The following is a 17632-nucleotide window of genomic DNA, read 5'->3' on the forward strand; positions in this document are numbered from 1 at the left end:
ACAGCGATCACTCACCTCGGATTAGATGAAGAGCTTCTGGATATCAGGACAGCGATCACTCACCTCGGATGAGATGAAGAGCTTCTGGATATCAGGACAGCGATCACTCACCTCGGATTAGATCTAGAGCTTCTGGATATCAGGACAGCGATCACTCACCTCGGATTAGATGAAGAGCTTCTGGATATCAGGACAGCGATCACTCACCTCGGATTAGATGAAGAGCTTCTGGATATCAGGACAGCGACCACTCACCTCGGATTAGATGAAGAGCTTCTGGATATCAGGACATCGACCACTCACCTCGGATTAGATGAAGAGCTTCTGGATATCAGGACAGCGATCACTCACCTCGGATTAGATGAAGATTTCTTCTTCTTCTTCAACAACAACAACAACAACAACAACAACAACAAGCAGGACTCACACGATATTCTCCTAACACCCCACAGGGCAGACATCCCAATTATTCGTAATATTACTTGCCAACGTGCAATCATTGGGCAATAAACTAGACGATTTAAGACCACAAATATCCTGCCAATGTGACATCAAAAACTGTAATATCCTATGCTTCACAGAATCGTGGCTGAATGACGACATGGATATTCAGCTAGCGGGATACACGCTGCACCGGCAGGATAGAACAGCACACTCCGGTAAGATGGGGGGATGCATATTTGTAAACAACAGCTGGTGCACGAAGGAAGTCTCTAGAAGAAAGTCGCTTTTGCTCGCCTGGAGTATATTGTGATACATTGCAGGCCGTACTACTTGCCTAGAAAGTTCTCAGCTATACTTTTCTTGGCTGTTTATTTACCACCACAGGGCAACTTAAATCAGTTCTACCTAATCTCTATCAACATGTTAAATGTGCAACCAGAGGGAAAACAATTCTAGATCACCTGTACTCCACACACAGAGATACGTATAAAGCCCTCCCTCGCCCTCCATTTGGTAAATCCGACCACAACTCTATCCTCCTGATTCCTGCTTACAAGCAAAAATTAAAGCAGGAAGCACCAGTGACTGTCTATAAAAAAAATGGCCAGATGAAGCAGATGCTAAACTACAGGACTGCTTTGCTATCACAGACTGGAACATGTTCCGGGATTCTTCCGATGACATTGAGGAATACACCACATCAGTCACTAGCTTTATAAATAAGTGCATTGAGGACGTTGTCCCCACAGTGACTGTACGTACATACCCCAACCAGAAGCCATGGATTACAGGCAACATTCACACTGAGCTAAAAGGTAGAGCTACCGCTTTCAAGGTGCAGAACTCTAACCCAGAAGCTTACAAGAAATAGCGCTATGCCCTGCGACAAACCATCAAACAGGCAAAGCGTCAATACAGGACTAAGATTGAATCATACTACACCGGCTCTGACGCTCGAAGGATGTGGCATGGCTTGCAAACTATTACAGACTACAAAGGGAAGCACAGCCGTGAGCTGCCCAGTGACACAAGTCTACCAGACGAGCTAAATCACTTCTATGTTTGCTTCGAGGCAAGCAACACTGAGGCATGCATGAGAGCATCAGCTGTTCTGGACGACTGTGTGATCACGCTCTCCGTAGCCGACGTGAGTAAGACCTTTAAACAAGTCAACATACACAAGGCTGCGGGGCCAGACGGATTACCAGGACGTGTGCTCCGGGCATGTGTTGACCAACTGGCAGGTGTCTTCACTGACATTTTCAACATGTTCCTGATTGAGTCTGTAATACCAACATGCTTCAAGCAGACCACCATAGTCCCTGTTCCCAAGAACACAAAGGCAACCTGCCCAAATGACTACAGACCCGTAGCACTCACGTCCGTAGCCATGAAGTGTTTTGCAAGGCTGGTAATGGCTCACATCAACACCATTATCCCAGAAAGCCTAGACGCACTCCAATTTGCATACAGAGATGATGCAATCTCTATTGCACTCCACACTGCCCTTTCCCACCTGGACAAAAGGAATACCTATGTGAGAATGCTGTTCATTGACTACAGCTCAGCGTTCAACACTATAGTACCACCAAAGCTCATCACCAAGCTAAGGATCCTGGGACTAAACACCTCCCTCTGCAACTGGATCCTGGACTTCCTGACAGGCCGCCCCCAGGTGGTGAGGGTAGGTAGCAACACATCTGCCACGCTGATCCTCAACACTGGAGCTCCCCAGGGCTGCGTGCTCAGTCCTCTCCTGTACTCCCTGTTCACCCACGACTGCATGGCCAAGAACTACTCCAACACCTTCATTAAGTTTACTGACGACACAACAGTGGTAGGCCTGATCACGACAACGACGAGACAGCCTATAGGGAGCAGGTCAGAGACCTGGCTGGGTGGGGCAAAGCTTCCTGCCATCCAGGACCTCTACACCAGGCGGTGTCAGAGGAAGGCCCTAAAAATTGTCAAAGACCCCAGCCACCCCAGTCATAGACTGTTCTCTCTACTACTGCATGGTAAGCGGTACCGGAGTGCCAAGTCTAGGACAAAAAGGCTTCTCAACAGTTTTTACCCCCAAATGGCTACCCGGACTATTTGCATTGTGTGCTTCCCCCAACCCCTCTTTTACGCTGCTGCTACTCTCTGTTTATCTTATATGCATAGTCACTTTAACTATACATTCATGTACATACTACCTAAATTTCCCGACCAACCAGTGCTCCGGCACATTGGCTAACCGGGCTATCTGCATTGTGTCCGACCACCCGCCAACCCCTCTTTTTACGCTTCTGCTACTCTCTGTTGATCATATATGCATAGGCACGATACCTACATGTACATACTACCTCAATAAGCCTGACTAACCGGTGTCAAATGTCTTTTTACTGTTGTTTTATTTCTTTACTTACACACACGCACACACACACCTTTTTTCCTGCACCATTGGTTAGAGCCTGTCAGTAAGCATTTCACTGTAAGGTCTACTACATCTGTTGTATTCGGCGCACGTGACAAATAAACTTTGATTTGATTTGATACAATTATGGTCAGATTTGCCAAATGGAGGGTGGGGGAGAGCTTTGTATGCATCTCTGTGTGTGGAGTAAAGGTGGTCTAGAGGTATTTTCCTCTGGTTGCACATGTGACATGCTGGTAAAAATGAGGTAAAACTGAATAAATTCAACCACATCTTTGTTTCCTCACAAAACCAGAGAGCAACCTCTGTCCGGTGAAGTCCACAAAGCATAATGCATGTAACAAACAGTAACATGACCTACAGCATGGTCAAGCAAGTTAATGTTTCCATCATGTTCAGACAGCTAAACAACTATTTATTTAGAAGCATGTAGAGTTACCGCAAATCAGGAGCTGCCTCCACTAAAACAGGAGCTGCCTCCACTATTCCAGCACCATTTCAACTTCGACATTTCAACATCATCAAATCACCTATGCTTAGTCTAATACAGTGACAACTAAAAGATACCAAAAACAATAAGCTAAATAACATGTGGAAGGACCTCGGCGTTACTCTGGACCCTGATCTCTCTTTTGAAGAACATATCAAGACCATTTCAAGGACAGCTTTTTCCCATCTACGTAACATTGCAAAAATCAGAAACTTTCTGTCCAAAAATGATGCAGAAAAATTAATCCATGCTTTTGTCACTTCTAGGTTAGACTACTGCAATGCTCTACTTTCCGGCTATCCGGATAAAGCACTAAATAAACTTCAGTTAGTGCTAAATACGGCTGCTAGAATCCTGACTCGAACGAAAAAAAATTGATCATATTACTCCAGTGCTAGTCTCTCTACACTGGCTTCCTGTCAAAGCAAGGGCTGATTTCAAGGTTTTACTGCTAACCTACAAAGCATTACATGGGCTTGCTCCTACCTATCTCTCTGATTTGGTCCTGCCGTACATACCTACACGTACGCTACGGCCACAAGACGCAGGCCTCCTAATTGTCCCTAGAATTTCTAAGCAAACAGCTGGAGGCAGGGCTTTCTCCTATAGAGCTCCATTTTTATGGAACGGTCTGCCTACCCATGTCAGAGACGCAAACTCGGTCTCAACCTTTAAGTCTTTACTGAATACTCATCTCTTCAGTGAGTCATATGATTGAGTGTAGTCTGGACCAGGAGCGGGAAGGTGAACGGAAAGCCTCTGGAGCAACGAACTGCCCTTGCTGTCTCTGCCTGGCCGGTTCCCCTCTTTCCACTGGGATTATCTGCCTCCAACCCTATTACAGGGGCGGAGTCACTGGCTTACTGGGGCTCTCTCATGCTGTCCCTGGAAGGGGTGCGTCACCTGAGTGGGTTGATTCACTGATGTGGTCATCCTGTCTGGGTTGGCGCCCCCCCCCCCCCTTGGGTTGTGCCGTGGCGGAGATCTTTGTGGACTCATTTACTGCCTTTAAAAAAACATAGCTGATATGGCTGACATGCTTAAACAAATGTGGTTTCTAATGACAATTGAGATGTACAAACTATGGTATAAAGGGACTACAATTGGATAAGAAGCAATCCGTAATTTCGATGAAGTCATTAATGAGCGAGCTAGGATGGAAGTAGTCAATATAACGATTCGTTCAGCACTTTTGAAAGGGACAGCATTCAGCACATGGGCCGTTCTTACCATGTTCTCCCTGTACACCTCGTCAGAACCGTAGGATAAATAATGGGGGCATATAAGCAGACAATGAAAGCTCTTACAATATTCAATGATTACATTTCTCTAAAACAGGTTATATGCTACATGTGCACCACCAAGTCAGAACAGTAGGCAAAATTAAGAGGGGTAAATAGACCAAATTATTAGGGTGAGGCACATGGGCTACTAACATCTTACTACACAATATACACTTAGTATTACTTTCTTAGCTACAGTATACATATCTTCCTGGCATATTACATAATTTACGCAGCAGTATTAGAATACATTTTTGGACTCACCTTGTCGTGCTGTACTCACTTAAACAGGAAGGTGGTGCGCTGGTCCTTCGAATTATGATGACGTCATTGATCTTCAGGTCGTAGCTCTAGAAAGAGGCCTGATTTGCAATTCCGAGTTGGATGTCCTATTTTCCCAGTCGGAGCTAATTTATTCCCGAGTTCCCAGTTGTCTTGAACTCACTGAAGTCAAGTTTTCGCAGTTCCAAGTTAACAGTTATTTTGAGTGCTGCTCAAATCATGCTTCACTGACAGCATGGGCAATGTTGGATGTTTATCATTTTAAACTTGGAACAGAGCCCCTTAATCCCAGATTTGGGACCACACAGCCACTGATTCCTTCCAAACCACTCATTGTTGAATTTGTGATTCCCAACTTGCTGTGTAATGTTTATGTCCAATGGCCGATGAGCACCGATACATTTTATCTGTAATTTATCTTCATTATTTCTCTTCATATGACAAGGATTAAAAAGGATTTGCCAGTAGATTGTCGACTTGATTTATGATGATGACTGCTAGCTAAGATTTTGAAAGTATGATGTTGACACGTCCAATCAAAGCTACTGTTCATATAACATGATTTGACGTAATTGTATCTGTGGCCAATGACCTTGAGCCTTCTTGGATGGGCACTTCTAATGTAACTCTATGGCAGCACCCAAAGGGCTAGAATTTTCGACCTGGCGGTGACGTAGTGTCCCCATGAGTGACAGAACACTGAGCCAATCACTGGCTTGCCCCATTACCACAGAAAGCACTGAAACACCTGCAATTTGGAGCTGCCTTACTCAATAAAACAAAAGAGACCATGTTTATAGGTGGCTTAATTAACTCAATTATATATATATATATATATATATATATATATATATATATATTTGTTTTTTTACATTGTTTGCAAACTGATATGTGACACAATTTTTGGGGAAGCCTGGCTTCTCTTGACATCCATGACTACACGTCACTGCTGAACAGTAGGCTATAATTCCATTGACTACAACACCTGTTCTGCCAGTCCCATTCTGTTAAAGGTCCCCAAAGCACACACATCCCTGGGTCACTCCTCTTTTCAGTTCGCTGCAGCTAGCGACTGGAACGAGCTGCAACAACTCAAACTGGACAGTTTTATCTCAATCTATTCATTCAAAGACTCAATCATGGACACTCTTACTGACAGTTGTGGCTGCTTTGCGTGATGTATTGTTGTCTCTACCCTCTTGACCTTTGTGCTGTTGACTTTGCCCAATAATGTTTGTACCATGTTCTGTGCTGCTACCATGTTGTGTTGCTACCATGTTGTTATGTTGTGTTGCCATGTGTTGCTGCCTTGCTATGTTGTTGTCTTATGTCTCTCTTCATATAGTGTTGTGTTGTCTCTCGTCGTGATGTGTGTTTTCTCCTATATTTATAGTGTATTTATATATATTTTTTAATCCAAGGCCCCTGTCCCCGCAAGAGGCCTCTCGCTTTTTGGTGGGCCGTCATTGTAAATAAGAATTTGTTCTTAACTGGCTTGCCTAGTTAAATAAAGGTTAAATAAAATAAAACAAATTTAAAAACGTGCCAAAGGCCTATTTGAAGACGCCATCTTGTGACTGTTGAATCTGTATAGCGTCTCACAATCATCACATATATCATAGCCGCGGGACTTCCATCATGCTCTTTTACCACTTCAGCAAATCTTTCCCTAACATTACATTTCTGGCCCTCCCTTCTCTTTATTTTCAACTCTCCTTTCACAGCTTTTCTCTTATTGAATTAAACTCCAACCGTTTAGGCTTACGCAGTAATGCCCGATAGCCTAGAATGATGAAATAAAAACCTCAATGTAGCCCATAGATAGAAATACATTTTATAGGCATTTTTTTCCCTCTTTCTCTTTATTTTCCTCTCCCCTTTTTCCTCTCATCCACACAATATTTCATGATCATAAACCCTCCCTAAACCCGCCCGCCCCGTGAATATAACGGCGGGGACAGCGGGTTATGAGTCAACCCACGCATCACTAATACAGAAGGCTAAGTCAAACTCTGTGGTCAATTCCAATGGCTGTCAGAGTGGCAGGTCTTTCACTCTCCACAGAGACTGATGTAGCATTGAGTTGTTCTGTTGATCCGTTTAGTCACAAACTGGCATGTTGAGCTTCATCCCCCACAGTCTATTTAGATGACCGACTGCATTAAACATGAACCCTTTATTAGTTCAATCATGTTGGCAATAGCTGAGCTTGCTGCAGGGAGCTCAGCTCAACCCTCTACAAATTCTTGCCCCTAATTTAACAGCCACACACACATACAAATGGATGTGGGCACATGCCCCCCCACACACAAGCACGCCCCCACACACACAAGCACACGCCCACACACACAAGCCCACACACACTATCCATGTTTGACTGTGCCTTCCACCACACTAGTACTGCATAGATTCCCTAAATAGGACTCATAGTGTACATGCAAGAAAGAGGAAAATGCCATTAAAACACACTTATATTTTGGGAGATCATAACAGAACAGACTGATCTAATTTCACCTGTAAATAAGCCAAAATTGAAATAAAACTCTGAAATTGTGAAAATTATGATAATGCCCTTTTTGGATAAAGCGTCTGCTAAATGGAATATATTATCACATTATCAGTGTGTATCATGTTAATGTTTTATCTGACCGTGTGGCTTAGTCTTGTGGGTCTAGTATTCTGTTCATGGGGACCACAGAACGTAGGCTAATGTAGCCTACATGTTGTATATATGGGAAAAATAAAATTTTGCTACTATTTACTAAATTGTTATACTAATTACAATATTTTCTAAAACAAGTAAATGTAATAATCTAATCTAATCTGATACAAGAGATGGAGTTCAATGGAATTGGAAATGCATTCCGTCTAACGTGTTACAAACCCATCTTAGTTCATGTCTTTGGAGTCTATAGTAAACAGTCTGAGGATGACAGGGGGAACTGTCCAGGCCCCCAGTGTCCAGTCTAGAGTGGGAAGTCACGAGCTCTGCTGGTCTATTACCGTGTAGCAACCTAGCGGTGCCAAACGCTCTGGTCTGCCGTTGAAAGCCTACGAAAATGATGATCGTCAGAACGGCCCAAAAGTTTTGGGCTCTAAAATGTGTTTGTTATGATCAGTTTAATCCCCACTGTAAATTCTTTAAAAGTTTGCTACAAATCGAGATATTTAATTAAATAGTGATTCATTCTGACATGAACATTTGTCATCACACAGGACCATGTGCTGACATAGACCAATCATTGGCCGGTAGGCTACGAGGGACGAGGCTCTCTCAGGCAGGATGAAAACAACTACATCGACCATGATCCTTTGCTAGTTTCGGCCACTTTCACCGTGATCCTTTTTTTTGTGCCATTCAGACCCATTCAGCAATATGACCCATTTCAAATTCAATATGATCCACTTCATGCACCATCGGGAGTGTTCCATGGGAATACGTGGATGACGTCAGCGCTAGAGACTATCTACTGGTTTCAATGTCTATGGAATTGTTACAGCACAGGAGGTTTGTGGAACCTTAATTAGGCAGGATGAGCTTGTGGTAATGATTAAGTGGAATGGTATTAAATACATCAAACACATGGTTTCCATGTGTTTGATGTTATTCCATATGCTCTATTCCAGTCATGATTATGAGCCGTCCTCCCATCAACAGCCTCCTGTGTGTCACAGGCAGGGCTGATCTGATGTTTTATTCAGGACCTAATTTCTTTACAGGGTAGCCTTGCTTAGTCTGCTCCGTTTCTCAGCTTTTACCTGTCTGGCAGTGGCATGGTGTGTTTCAAGCCCACACACGCCAGCAGTTAAACCGGTTTGATATAAGGTATATCACCTGAACCAATCACTGTGTACAAAGACAGTATAATGAGGCAAGGACCTTTCTTTCAAAAGAAGTGAACTAGTTTCTCAAGTTTGTTTTATATTCCAAATTGACGTCAGAGTCGTGTGAAAATACACAGATCTTTTCAATGGTGAATCAAAAAACCATAGTAAACTGTGGGAGAATGTATTAGATGTAGTAGGAAGAGACAATTAATCACTTTTACCTGCGATGATGTCATCCATTTGCTCCAAGGCCGCCTCCAACATGTGACTTGCATCTGAGGCCATGGCGACAGACTACTGCATCAGCCTCTATGCTTCGTGTCCTGGAGGGAAATATAAACACTGTTACATTTTAAGAAAGAGGAATTCTAAATATAATATAATTTAGCATTGAAAACTTTGTACAGTCAACATTAGTTAGAAAATATATGTCATATGGTACAAATTAGCCACGTATAAATAAACACCTGAACGGAGAACTGAGGATCAATTGTACTGCTGTGATATATTCTCTATTGAAACGGTATCAGATACAGTATGTCCTTGTAACGTGCTGGTTCCTAGGCATACAATGCAATATGATCCCATTGGCTAGGCCTGGTACAGAGACTACTGGTATATTCTCTGGGTCATCCCTATCAATAGGACAGAGCATGGCTCTGTACAGCGGACCCCTGTTCTAATGAGGCCTCCAAACCACCCAGCAGGGTCTCCTCCCTCTGTCATCCTGCCTTACAACCATCAGCATCTACCCTCTTAAACAGAGAGAACAGCCCGTCCATTGCCTAACCCCGCAGGTTACGGGATCTAAACACACTGTGAATGTCTTCGTTCTTTCAGCTGTTGATCGAGCTGATGGTTGGTGGCGTTGGTTGTATATCTCCATTCCACTCAACCATCACTGAGTTGGGAGACATTCACAAGGACCCAGGTCTGTTTTCATTACGGCTCAAAAGGGATCAGAGTGAAGCGTGACGGATAAATTGATTGTTGTGCCAAGAAATAAATCTGTCTCACACATCAACCTATGATGGGTTCCAAAGATCAAAGACAATACCAGCATCTTGAACTGTGACTGCTTAACTCTTTCATTCCCACCAACTAACTCTGTACTATCTATCATATGCCATAATGGAAACATAGATATTCAAGTAATCTTCTCTGGAAAAATAATTAGATGTGACCATTGACTGATGCGTTGAGGACATAGCGACAGGCCTCTGTGACAAAAGGCAACTGTAGACGCCGGAATGGCAGGCAGGGACAGGCAGGCAGTGCTTTGAAAGGAGGCAGGCGTCAACAGTGTTAATTATGTGGCTGTTCAGATTCAGCTGGACACGGCTGAGGGTGATGGCTCCATTCATTCAGAGTCTCTGTAGTACTGACAGCTCCTCTGTGTAACAGCATCACAGTGGGCAGCAGACACTGCTATTCTAATAACTGGCCTGATCATACAAACCCAATTAAAGCCTGCAGTTAAAGGCCATGAAGAGATCAGGGTACTGCAGTGCACTAATGGACATGCCAAAGAGAATAATACAGTCTACTGTCTGCTTCTGTACAATCTAATGTAGCTCGAAGACACAACCTTGGTAGAGCTATTGCCCTGCATTAGGATACTATTGTTGGAGTGTATCAAGTCCATTAGAACAAACTGTAACAAAAGAACAGTGAAGTGGCAAACAAATGAGAGCTTCATTATGATATTAGAATATAAGATATGCTATCTGTAATAAACCTATAACTTCCAGATATTCAAAATCATAGTGAAACTACCTACTACTTATTTATCATTATTATTCATAGTTTATGTAGAAACAGACACGCCTTATTCTCACAGTTTCCCAGTAACAAAACAACTGCCAGCAAAACAAACTTGATCACCCTGTTGTTGCAGGAAATGTCCTGCATAGCTGAAATGCAAACATGTAGTGTATGAGGTTTAATTAAAAAGAGGCTTCTAAAGTTTGTAATTTCCATTTTAACATTTCAGAATTGATTTAACCTAACAGAAAATATATCAACCCCTACAAAAATGGCCATTATAAATAATACACACAATAATTCACATTCCCTGTTGCTGAAGGACTATTTTCCTTCTGTGAGAAACTGGTCAAATTAAGATCCTGCATCTGAACAACCTGTCATGACAGCAGTTTTGTTAAAAGAACTACATTTTCTGCCCGGTCTTAAAGCTTTCTTGCTGTGCAAAGCATTGAGGTGGTACTTTGCAGACACAAATATGACTAATATATAGCCAAGCAAACAGACACATCAATAACCTTACAGCACTTAAAGCCTTCTATTTAGTTTGGCCCCAGTGTCACTAGTCAGCTATCACAGGCATTCTTACCACAGAAAATAGGAGTAGGCTGAGCCTGTTTGAAGAGGATAACATTAGCTAGCAGTGCTCAGGATGTCCCTTTGTCTTCCCATTTCATCCTCTGCCCCTGACAGTGCAGTATAGCAGTCTCTCACAATAATGTTCTACGGGTCAGCACCTTTCTCCGCCGCAAGGTGTATTTTCAATTCAAACACCTGGGCCTGCTCCTCGCTGGATAAGCCATGGACTCGACAGAGAGTGAAATCTAGCACGGTGCCGTCAAAGCAAATTTCTGTCAAAAACTCAACGTTTCAGCTATAGCCAACTTTCACAATGCAGAAAACAGCAGGTTTAGAATGTGTTGCTGTCTGGAAAAGACATAAAGGACTTTTAAACTACTCCACAGACCACATCAAATGCTACATAACCTGGAAGTTCCGTGCTGAGCCCAATTGAGCCTCCGGGCATTTATGTGGTGTGCCAAAAAACTCTGAAGGATAAAACAACAAACCTCTCCTATCCTGAAGCACAAACCCCATAAACAAACTGAATCCGAGCTGGTTTGGATAATCATATATTACCTTAACAAGTAACATCTGTAGCCTAAATAGAATCATATCTGTGTTATGCTGTTGAAATTATTAAATCTAGGCAACAAAAAATATTTACAAGAATACGATATGAAGATTGAATCATCCCTCGCCACTGTCTTTAGAAACTTGTGAACTGTAACTCGATAACATTCTCAAATCTTAAGATGTTCTTGGTCTGTACAAATAAATATACAAATCCACTGCACCTGTGTATAGTCCGTACAGTGCCAAACCGCTGTGTCTGCTAGGTCATTGCAGCCCTACTCTGTCCTGCTGCTCGTTCAGTGACTTTAACCAGTGCATTTCTGAGCCACCCACAGTTTGGAGAATCACCAAGCAGCCGAGTGCTTCTGCTGCTATCAGTAAAATGATTAGTGACATCTGAAAACATCACATGCCGAACAGTGTCCTAAGTACATTACAGATATCCAGCTCTGTATCTGGTTTCTGCACATTATCCATTTGGAGAACTTTGATAAGCACTGCATGGGACCTGCTTAAAAAGGGAGAGACAGTAACTTGCCTCTAAGGGCCTAAATTATTCTAAACATTCCTAAAAGGGAGAAGGTCTGAACTTCTAAACAGTGCTTTGCAATTTCGAAGCCTTTACTTTATAATCCTGAAAAAATGTATGACAGATTATTTACAGTTGATTTCCCTCCAGTCCTATGAAAGGACTATAAAAAGTAGATTCACCAAGCTTCCAGCTTGATAAAAAGAATCAGCTTTTAATACTGGTCAGATCCTCATGGCCCTCTATCTGTCCCCTGCAAGGGAATTAATGCTGTTGTAATTAGAGTGTGGACCTGAGGCATTCCTTCCCGCTGGCCAGGTAATAGCTGATTCTGGCTGAGCACTTGGGACTGGAGGGATGCGCTCTCAGCCAGCGCTATCATCACCATGTGTTGTCTAATGTACTGCTGCCATTCAAAAGTCTCTGGGAGATTACAACAACAACATATGATGCCTGTAAGATCATTAATAAGTGTATTAACACAGTGATAATGAAGTTTGTTCATTATCAGTATAAAAATGTAAGGTTTTTAAATTTATTAAAATGCTGTTCACCTGCTACATGCAGTACAGATGCCAATGGAATGCAGGGCTAATGATTAACAAGAAAGTTTCCACCTCAATACAAAGTCCAACTGAGAAAATACAAATACTTGTATGAGCAGATGAGCTCAATGCCCACTCAAGACCATTGTCTGAGTCTTTGATATAAGTCTGCAGGATGAAAATTGATGTAATAAAGATCATTTATATGGAAATACATTTCTGGATGAACAATCTTTCGTGTTGTGTAGATGATAAATACTTGTTTTATCAGAAGGTATGATATCTGTGGTACCTTGCAGTTAGGACATAGAATAATGAATGGTGAGCTTTGTTTGAGCCTGACAGGCACAGTAGTAACACTGGGAGGAAGATCAAGTTCCTGTTTTTGTCCAGGTTGTCCCGGCCTGCAGTCCTCATGCTCTGCTGAAGACAGACACACTGAGCGCTGCTGGGTAGAGTTACAGTACAGACATCAGCGGTGTCCCATTCTTTCACAGGGACCAGAAAAGTCCCATATCCACCAGACCAAAGGATGGCTTGTGTGTAAGTCAAATGGCCACAAGGTTCAAATGAAGGAAGTGCCATTTCAACATGATTCCTGATTGTTTGTTTGAGGAGGCCATCAAGGCCTTACAGTTTTGGGGGTGAAACTTTTCTGCTTAATTCACATACCTGAAAATCTAGTGTTTATCACTAGTTACCAGAGGAAGACAGAAATTACACCTTTATCTGTTAGAGTAACTCTCAGGTCTTCTGACACTAATGGCTGGGCCAAAGAAGTGGTCCTACTGCTTTCAACAATTAGTCTGGTGGGTAATGTGAACAGAAATGCCAGAGCATGTGAAGTGGGGTGAAGCACAGAGGGGTGTGAGTTTACTGTTTTCCCTCATTGACTCTGGCCTGTTTGGACAAGCAGAGCCAACTGCTGCTGAAGCCCAGAGAGAGTGAGAAAGCTCCGGAGGCCTGGATGTCACAATTGCAAATATAAGGGGTTGAGCAGGAAATACCCAAGAATTTCAACCACGAAGGCAGAAGAGATTAACAGAAGATGACCACACTTACGGATGGGGATTTTCCCTACTCTGACCTTTACTCAAATAGACCCTTGCATGCTAACTAATGCTTACAGAAAATTAAGTAAATCGCCACCCTTTAAAATGTGTGAATCTAGAATATTAGTTACATTTTCATGGAATAAAAAAAAAAGTCCTCACACATTATGAAATGCTAACAATTCACACAGTATGCAAAGCTAACAATTCACACAGTATGCAAAGCTAACAATTCGAACATTATGCAAAGCTAACAATTCGAACATTATGCAAAGCTAACAATTCAAAACATTATGCAAAGCTAACAATTCAAACATTATGCAAAGCTAACAATTCAAACATTATGCAAAGCTAACAATTCAAACATTATGCAAAGCTAACAATTCAAACATTATGCAAAGCTAACAATTCAAACATTATGCAAAGCTAACAATTCAAACATTATGCAAAGCTAACAATTCAAACATTATGCAAAGCTAACAATTCACACATTATGCAATGCTAACAATTCAGACATTATGCAATGCTAACAATTCAGACATTATGCAATGCTAACAATTCACACATTATGCAATGCTAACAATTCACATATTCTGCAATGCTAACAATTCAGACATTATGCAATGCTAACAATTCAGACATTATGCAATGCTAACAATTCAGACATTATGCAATGCTAACAATTCACACATTATGCAATGCTAACAATTCAGACATTATGCAATGCTAACAATTCACATATTCTGCAATGCTAGCAATTCAGACATTATGCAATGCTAACAATTCAGACATTATGCAATGCTAACAATTCACACATTATGCAATGCTAACAATTCACACATTATGCAATGCTAACAATTCACACATTATGCAATGCTAACAATTCACACATTATGCAATGCTAACAATTCACACATCACAAATTGAAAGAAAGCACAAAAAAAAGCACCTGCTATGTGGGACTTTGCACATCAACAGAAACATGCATCCGCTTAATATACCTCAGCAGATTTATTCCAAGCCATGAGTATTTAACGATCAAATCTCTCTAATAGCATCCTACAGAAACTATACTTATGGTGGTCTGGCTGATGATTACAAAATTCATCAAACAATAACTAAGCCGTCAGTTGACGTGGGGAACTCTATTGTAACCTTGGGTTTGGTTTGCTTTACTTAGTCAGCCCTATATTGAGCCCATCCACCTCCCCTCGCTGGTGAAGCTTCATTAGCTCTCCAAAATGTCAACATCAGGCGGCCCGAGTGTAATCGCCCTGGCAGTGGATGTTACATGGCCCTGTCATACTCATGTCAGCAATCAAGGGACTGAGAGCATGTCAAGCAAATATGAGATCGCAACATCTCACAACTGCATTGCTCCTTTCAATGGCTGATGAAGGGTTCCAACATTATAAAATACAAGTCAAGAAAACACAGTAGTCATAAGCCCTACCACATTATTACCATACATATAAGAGGCCCTGGGAGAGAATGTGTAGACTAGTGTAAACATGCACGTTTCAGTTTTTACGTTTGAGGTTTTATTAGCTCAGGGAAGCAGGAAAAAAAATGTAAACACAGGGTTTGCTTTCAATTGCCTGCAGATAAAGTTGACATTTACTTTACGATCACACTACACATCCTATTTCTTCGACAACAAAAAAACAACATATTTTTCATGTGTTTGAAACTGACGTTTTTTTAATCCAAATCTCTCTTACCAACATTGTGCCAACATGTAGCTAGAGGCTAGCAAAGTCAAAGGGACGCACATCATTTTCCACACCATTATTTAGACATGTAGAACTGTACAGTAGTTAACTCTCAGGCAGTGAGACCAGCATGCACAAAGGCCAGTGTCAGCAGTAGTGGGCAGACCAATAGAACCAGCGTGTCAACACGGCTTAATATACAGTATAAGCATCAAAGCCATAGCCCCAGTGACAGCTCTAACATCCTATCAGGGCCTCATTCTGCCACTTACATGTGTTCATGTGCTAGTTGACAAGATGACACATCGGAGGGGACTAGCTGCCTGCAGGCCTTCAGTTCATACAGCCTTCCATTTCAGCTGGGCGCTTGAGAGGTAGCCATCTAAACAGAAGTGGACTCAACTCATGTCTGTGGCACTGGGGACCTGCGTGAGAAAGGTGATCTGTTGCATAATAGACAAGGCTTCATTGTAACAGTGTTGGCAGGGGGCCTAACACATAGCATTGCCAGATGACGAGTTTGTGTGTGCTGTGCTTCTGCCTTGGAACCGTGTTGTAACCACAAAAAAATCAACAGCAGCTCATTCAAAATGGCTGGTAGACCAGACTACTACACTATATGCAGTACATGACTCCTGATGCACAGAACATAGTAAGGTTACATGGTGTCAACATCTTAACCCACAAGCCAGCTCAACCAGAACAAACCCAGCTCAAATGACAGGATAACATTACAGTCACACTATGCAAAGCATGTTTCATAACCAGTGGGCAACATGTGCTTAGACCACAGGACTGACAGATGAAATCAGCCCATCCAATGTGGGGCCATTGTTTGAGTGAGATACTTCACTTTCATACTCATTTTATTTGTGCATGTATGCATAGTACTGTATAAGTAAGGAATCAAACAAACTTCAACAGTCTACACTTGCATTGGTATGGAGGGTATTCCATGGAAGACAAGTACAAAGTATTCCATGGAAGTCAAGTACAAAGTATTCCATGGAAGTCAAGTACAAAGTATTCCATGGAAGTCAAGTACAAAGTATTCCATGGAAGTCAAGTACAAAGTATTCCATGGAAGTCAAGTACAAAGTATTCCATGGAAGTCAAGTACAAAGTATTCCATGGAAGACAAGTATAAAGTATTCCATTGAAGACAAGTACAAAGTCATATCAGTAGCTGTCAGCTGTTATTACTCATCTTCACTGAGTCTTCCAGACCGGGGCTCTGGAGTGGGGTTAGGACAGGACAGATGACCAGGACCCGGTTGACTTTCTGCCAGCTCACCGGGCCGATCATCGCTCCACTCACCTGGCAGCTGTGACGCGGGGGAGTGCAGGTTGCAGGAGCAAAGAAATGTCATCCACGAGCAGGTACACTCTAATATGTCACAAACATCAGACAAAAGGCCAGGAAGCACAATCAAGTGTCACCTCACGGTCTACAACATGACCTTCCCCCTCGCTTGGCTCAGTGGGCTCACCAAATCCATCATCCCTTGTTTGTTCAAAAAAATCTACCAATCCTTTTACCTGGTTCTGTTGGCCTATTTCTTACAACATGGTAGTGTCTCATCATCCTCTAACACTAAGCACATGTTTCACCTCAGTTACCTTTTACTGCAGCAGGCTAAATCAGGGTCACAGAGTGTTTTTGGTAGTCTTAAACAAATCTACTTTGAAACAAAAGTATACACCTCACACACATGGTTATGGGCTTTAAAAAAATAACATACCTGTACCATGTCAAATATAGAGTTGAAATGTATTTCATTTTGAGTTTGCAACCCAATATTACACTTTATATACATCACAGAAGACTGAAATATAACAAAACTATTTGACATAGAAACACAGGATTTTCAGTGGGTTTAAGAAAATAGTATTGGGGCATCCTGAGTGGCGCAGTGGTCTAAGGCACTGCATCACTGTGCCACTATAGATCCTGGTTCAAGTCCAGGCTCTGTCAAAGCCGGCCGCCACCGGGAGATCCATGGGGGGGGGGCGCATAATCAGCTCAGCATCGTCTGGGTTATGGGAGGGTTCGGCCGGCAAGGATGTTCTTGTCCCATCGTGCACTAGTGGCCCCTGTGGCGGGCCAGGCACAGTGCAAGCTGACACAGTACTCGGGTGTACAGTGT

At 42.3% G+C, this 17632-nt stretch overlaps 1 protein-coding gene across 10 annotated transcripts in view; it reads right to left on the minus strand.

Moving 5' to 3' along the window:
* ppfibp2b (PPFIA binding protein 2b) overlaps nucleotides 1-17632 on the minus strand; it is a 95944-nt gene that overhangs the window by 63429 nt on the left and 14883 nt on the right. For 8 of the 10 annotated variants that reach the window (XM_052466124.1, XM_052466120.1, XM_052466119.1 and 5 more), the window contains exon 2: nucleotides 8968-9069. In XM_052466124.1, the coding sequence (XP_052322084.1) occupies nucleotides 8968-9031 (64 nt within the window). In that variant the 5' untranslated portion in view covers nucleotides 9032-9069. Of the gene's footprint in view, nucleotides 1-8967; nucleotides 9070-11868; nucleotides 11927-15757; nucleotides 15780-17632 lie in introns of those variants that run through there. The other 2 variants (XM_052466113.1, XM_052466114.1) reach the window with 2 other exon arrangements.

The sequence above is a fragment of the Oncorhynchus keta genome, chromosome 17, assembly GCF_023373465.1.
Source record: "Oncorhynchus keta strain PuntledgeMale-10-30-2019 chromosome 17, Oket_V2, whole genome shotgun sequence".
In the NCBI taxonomy this organism is placed as follows: domain Eukaryota; kingdom Metazoa; phylum Chordata; class Actinopteri; order Salmoniformes; family Salmonidae; genus Oncorhynchus; species Oncorhynchus keta.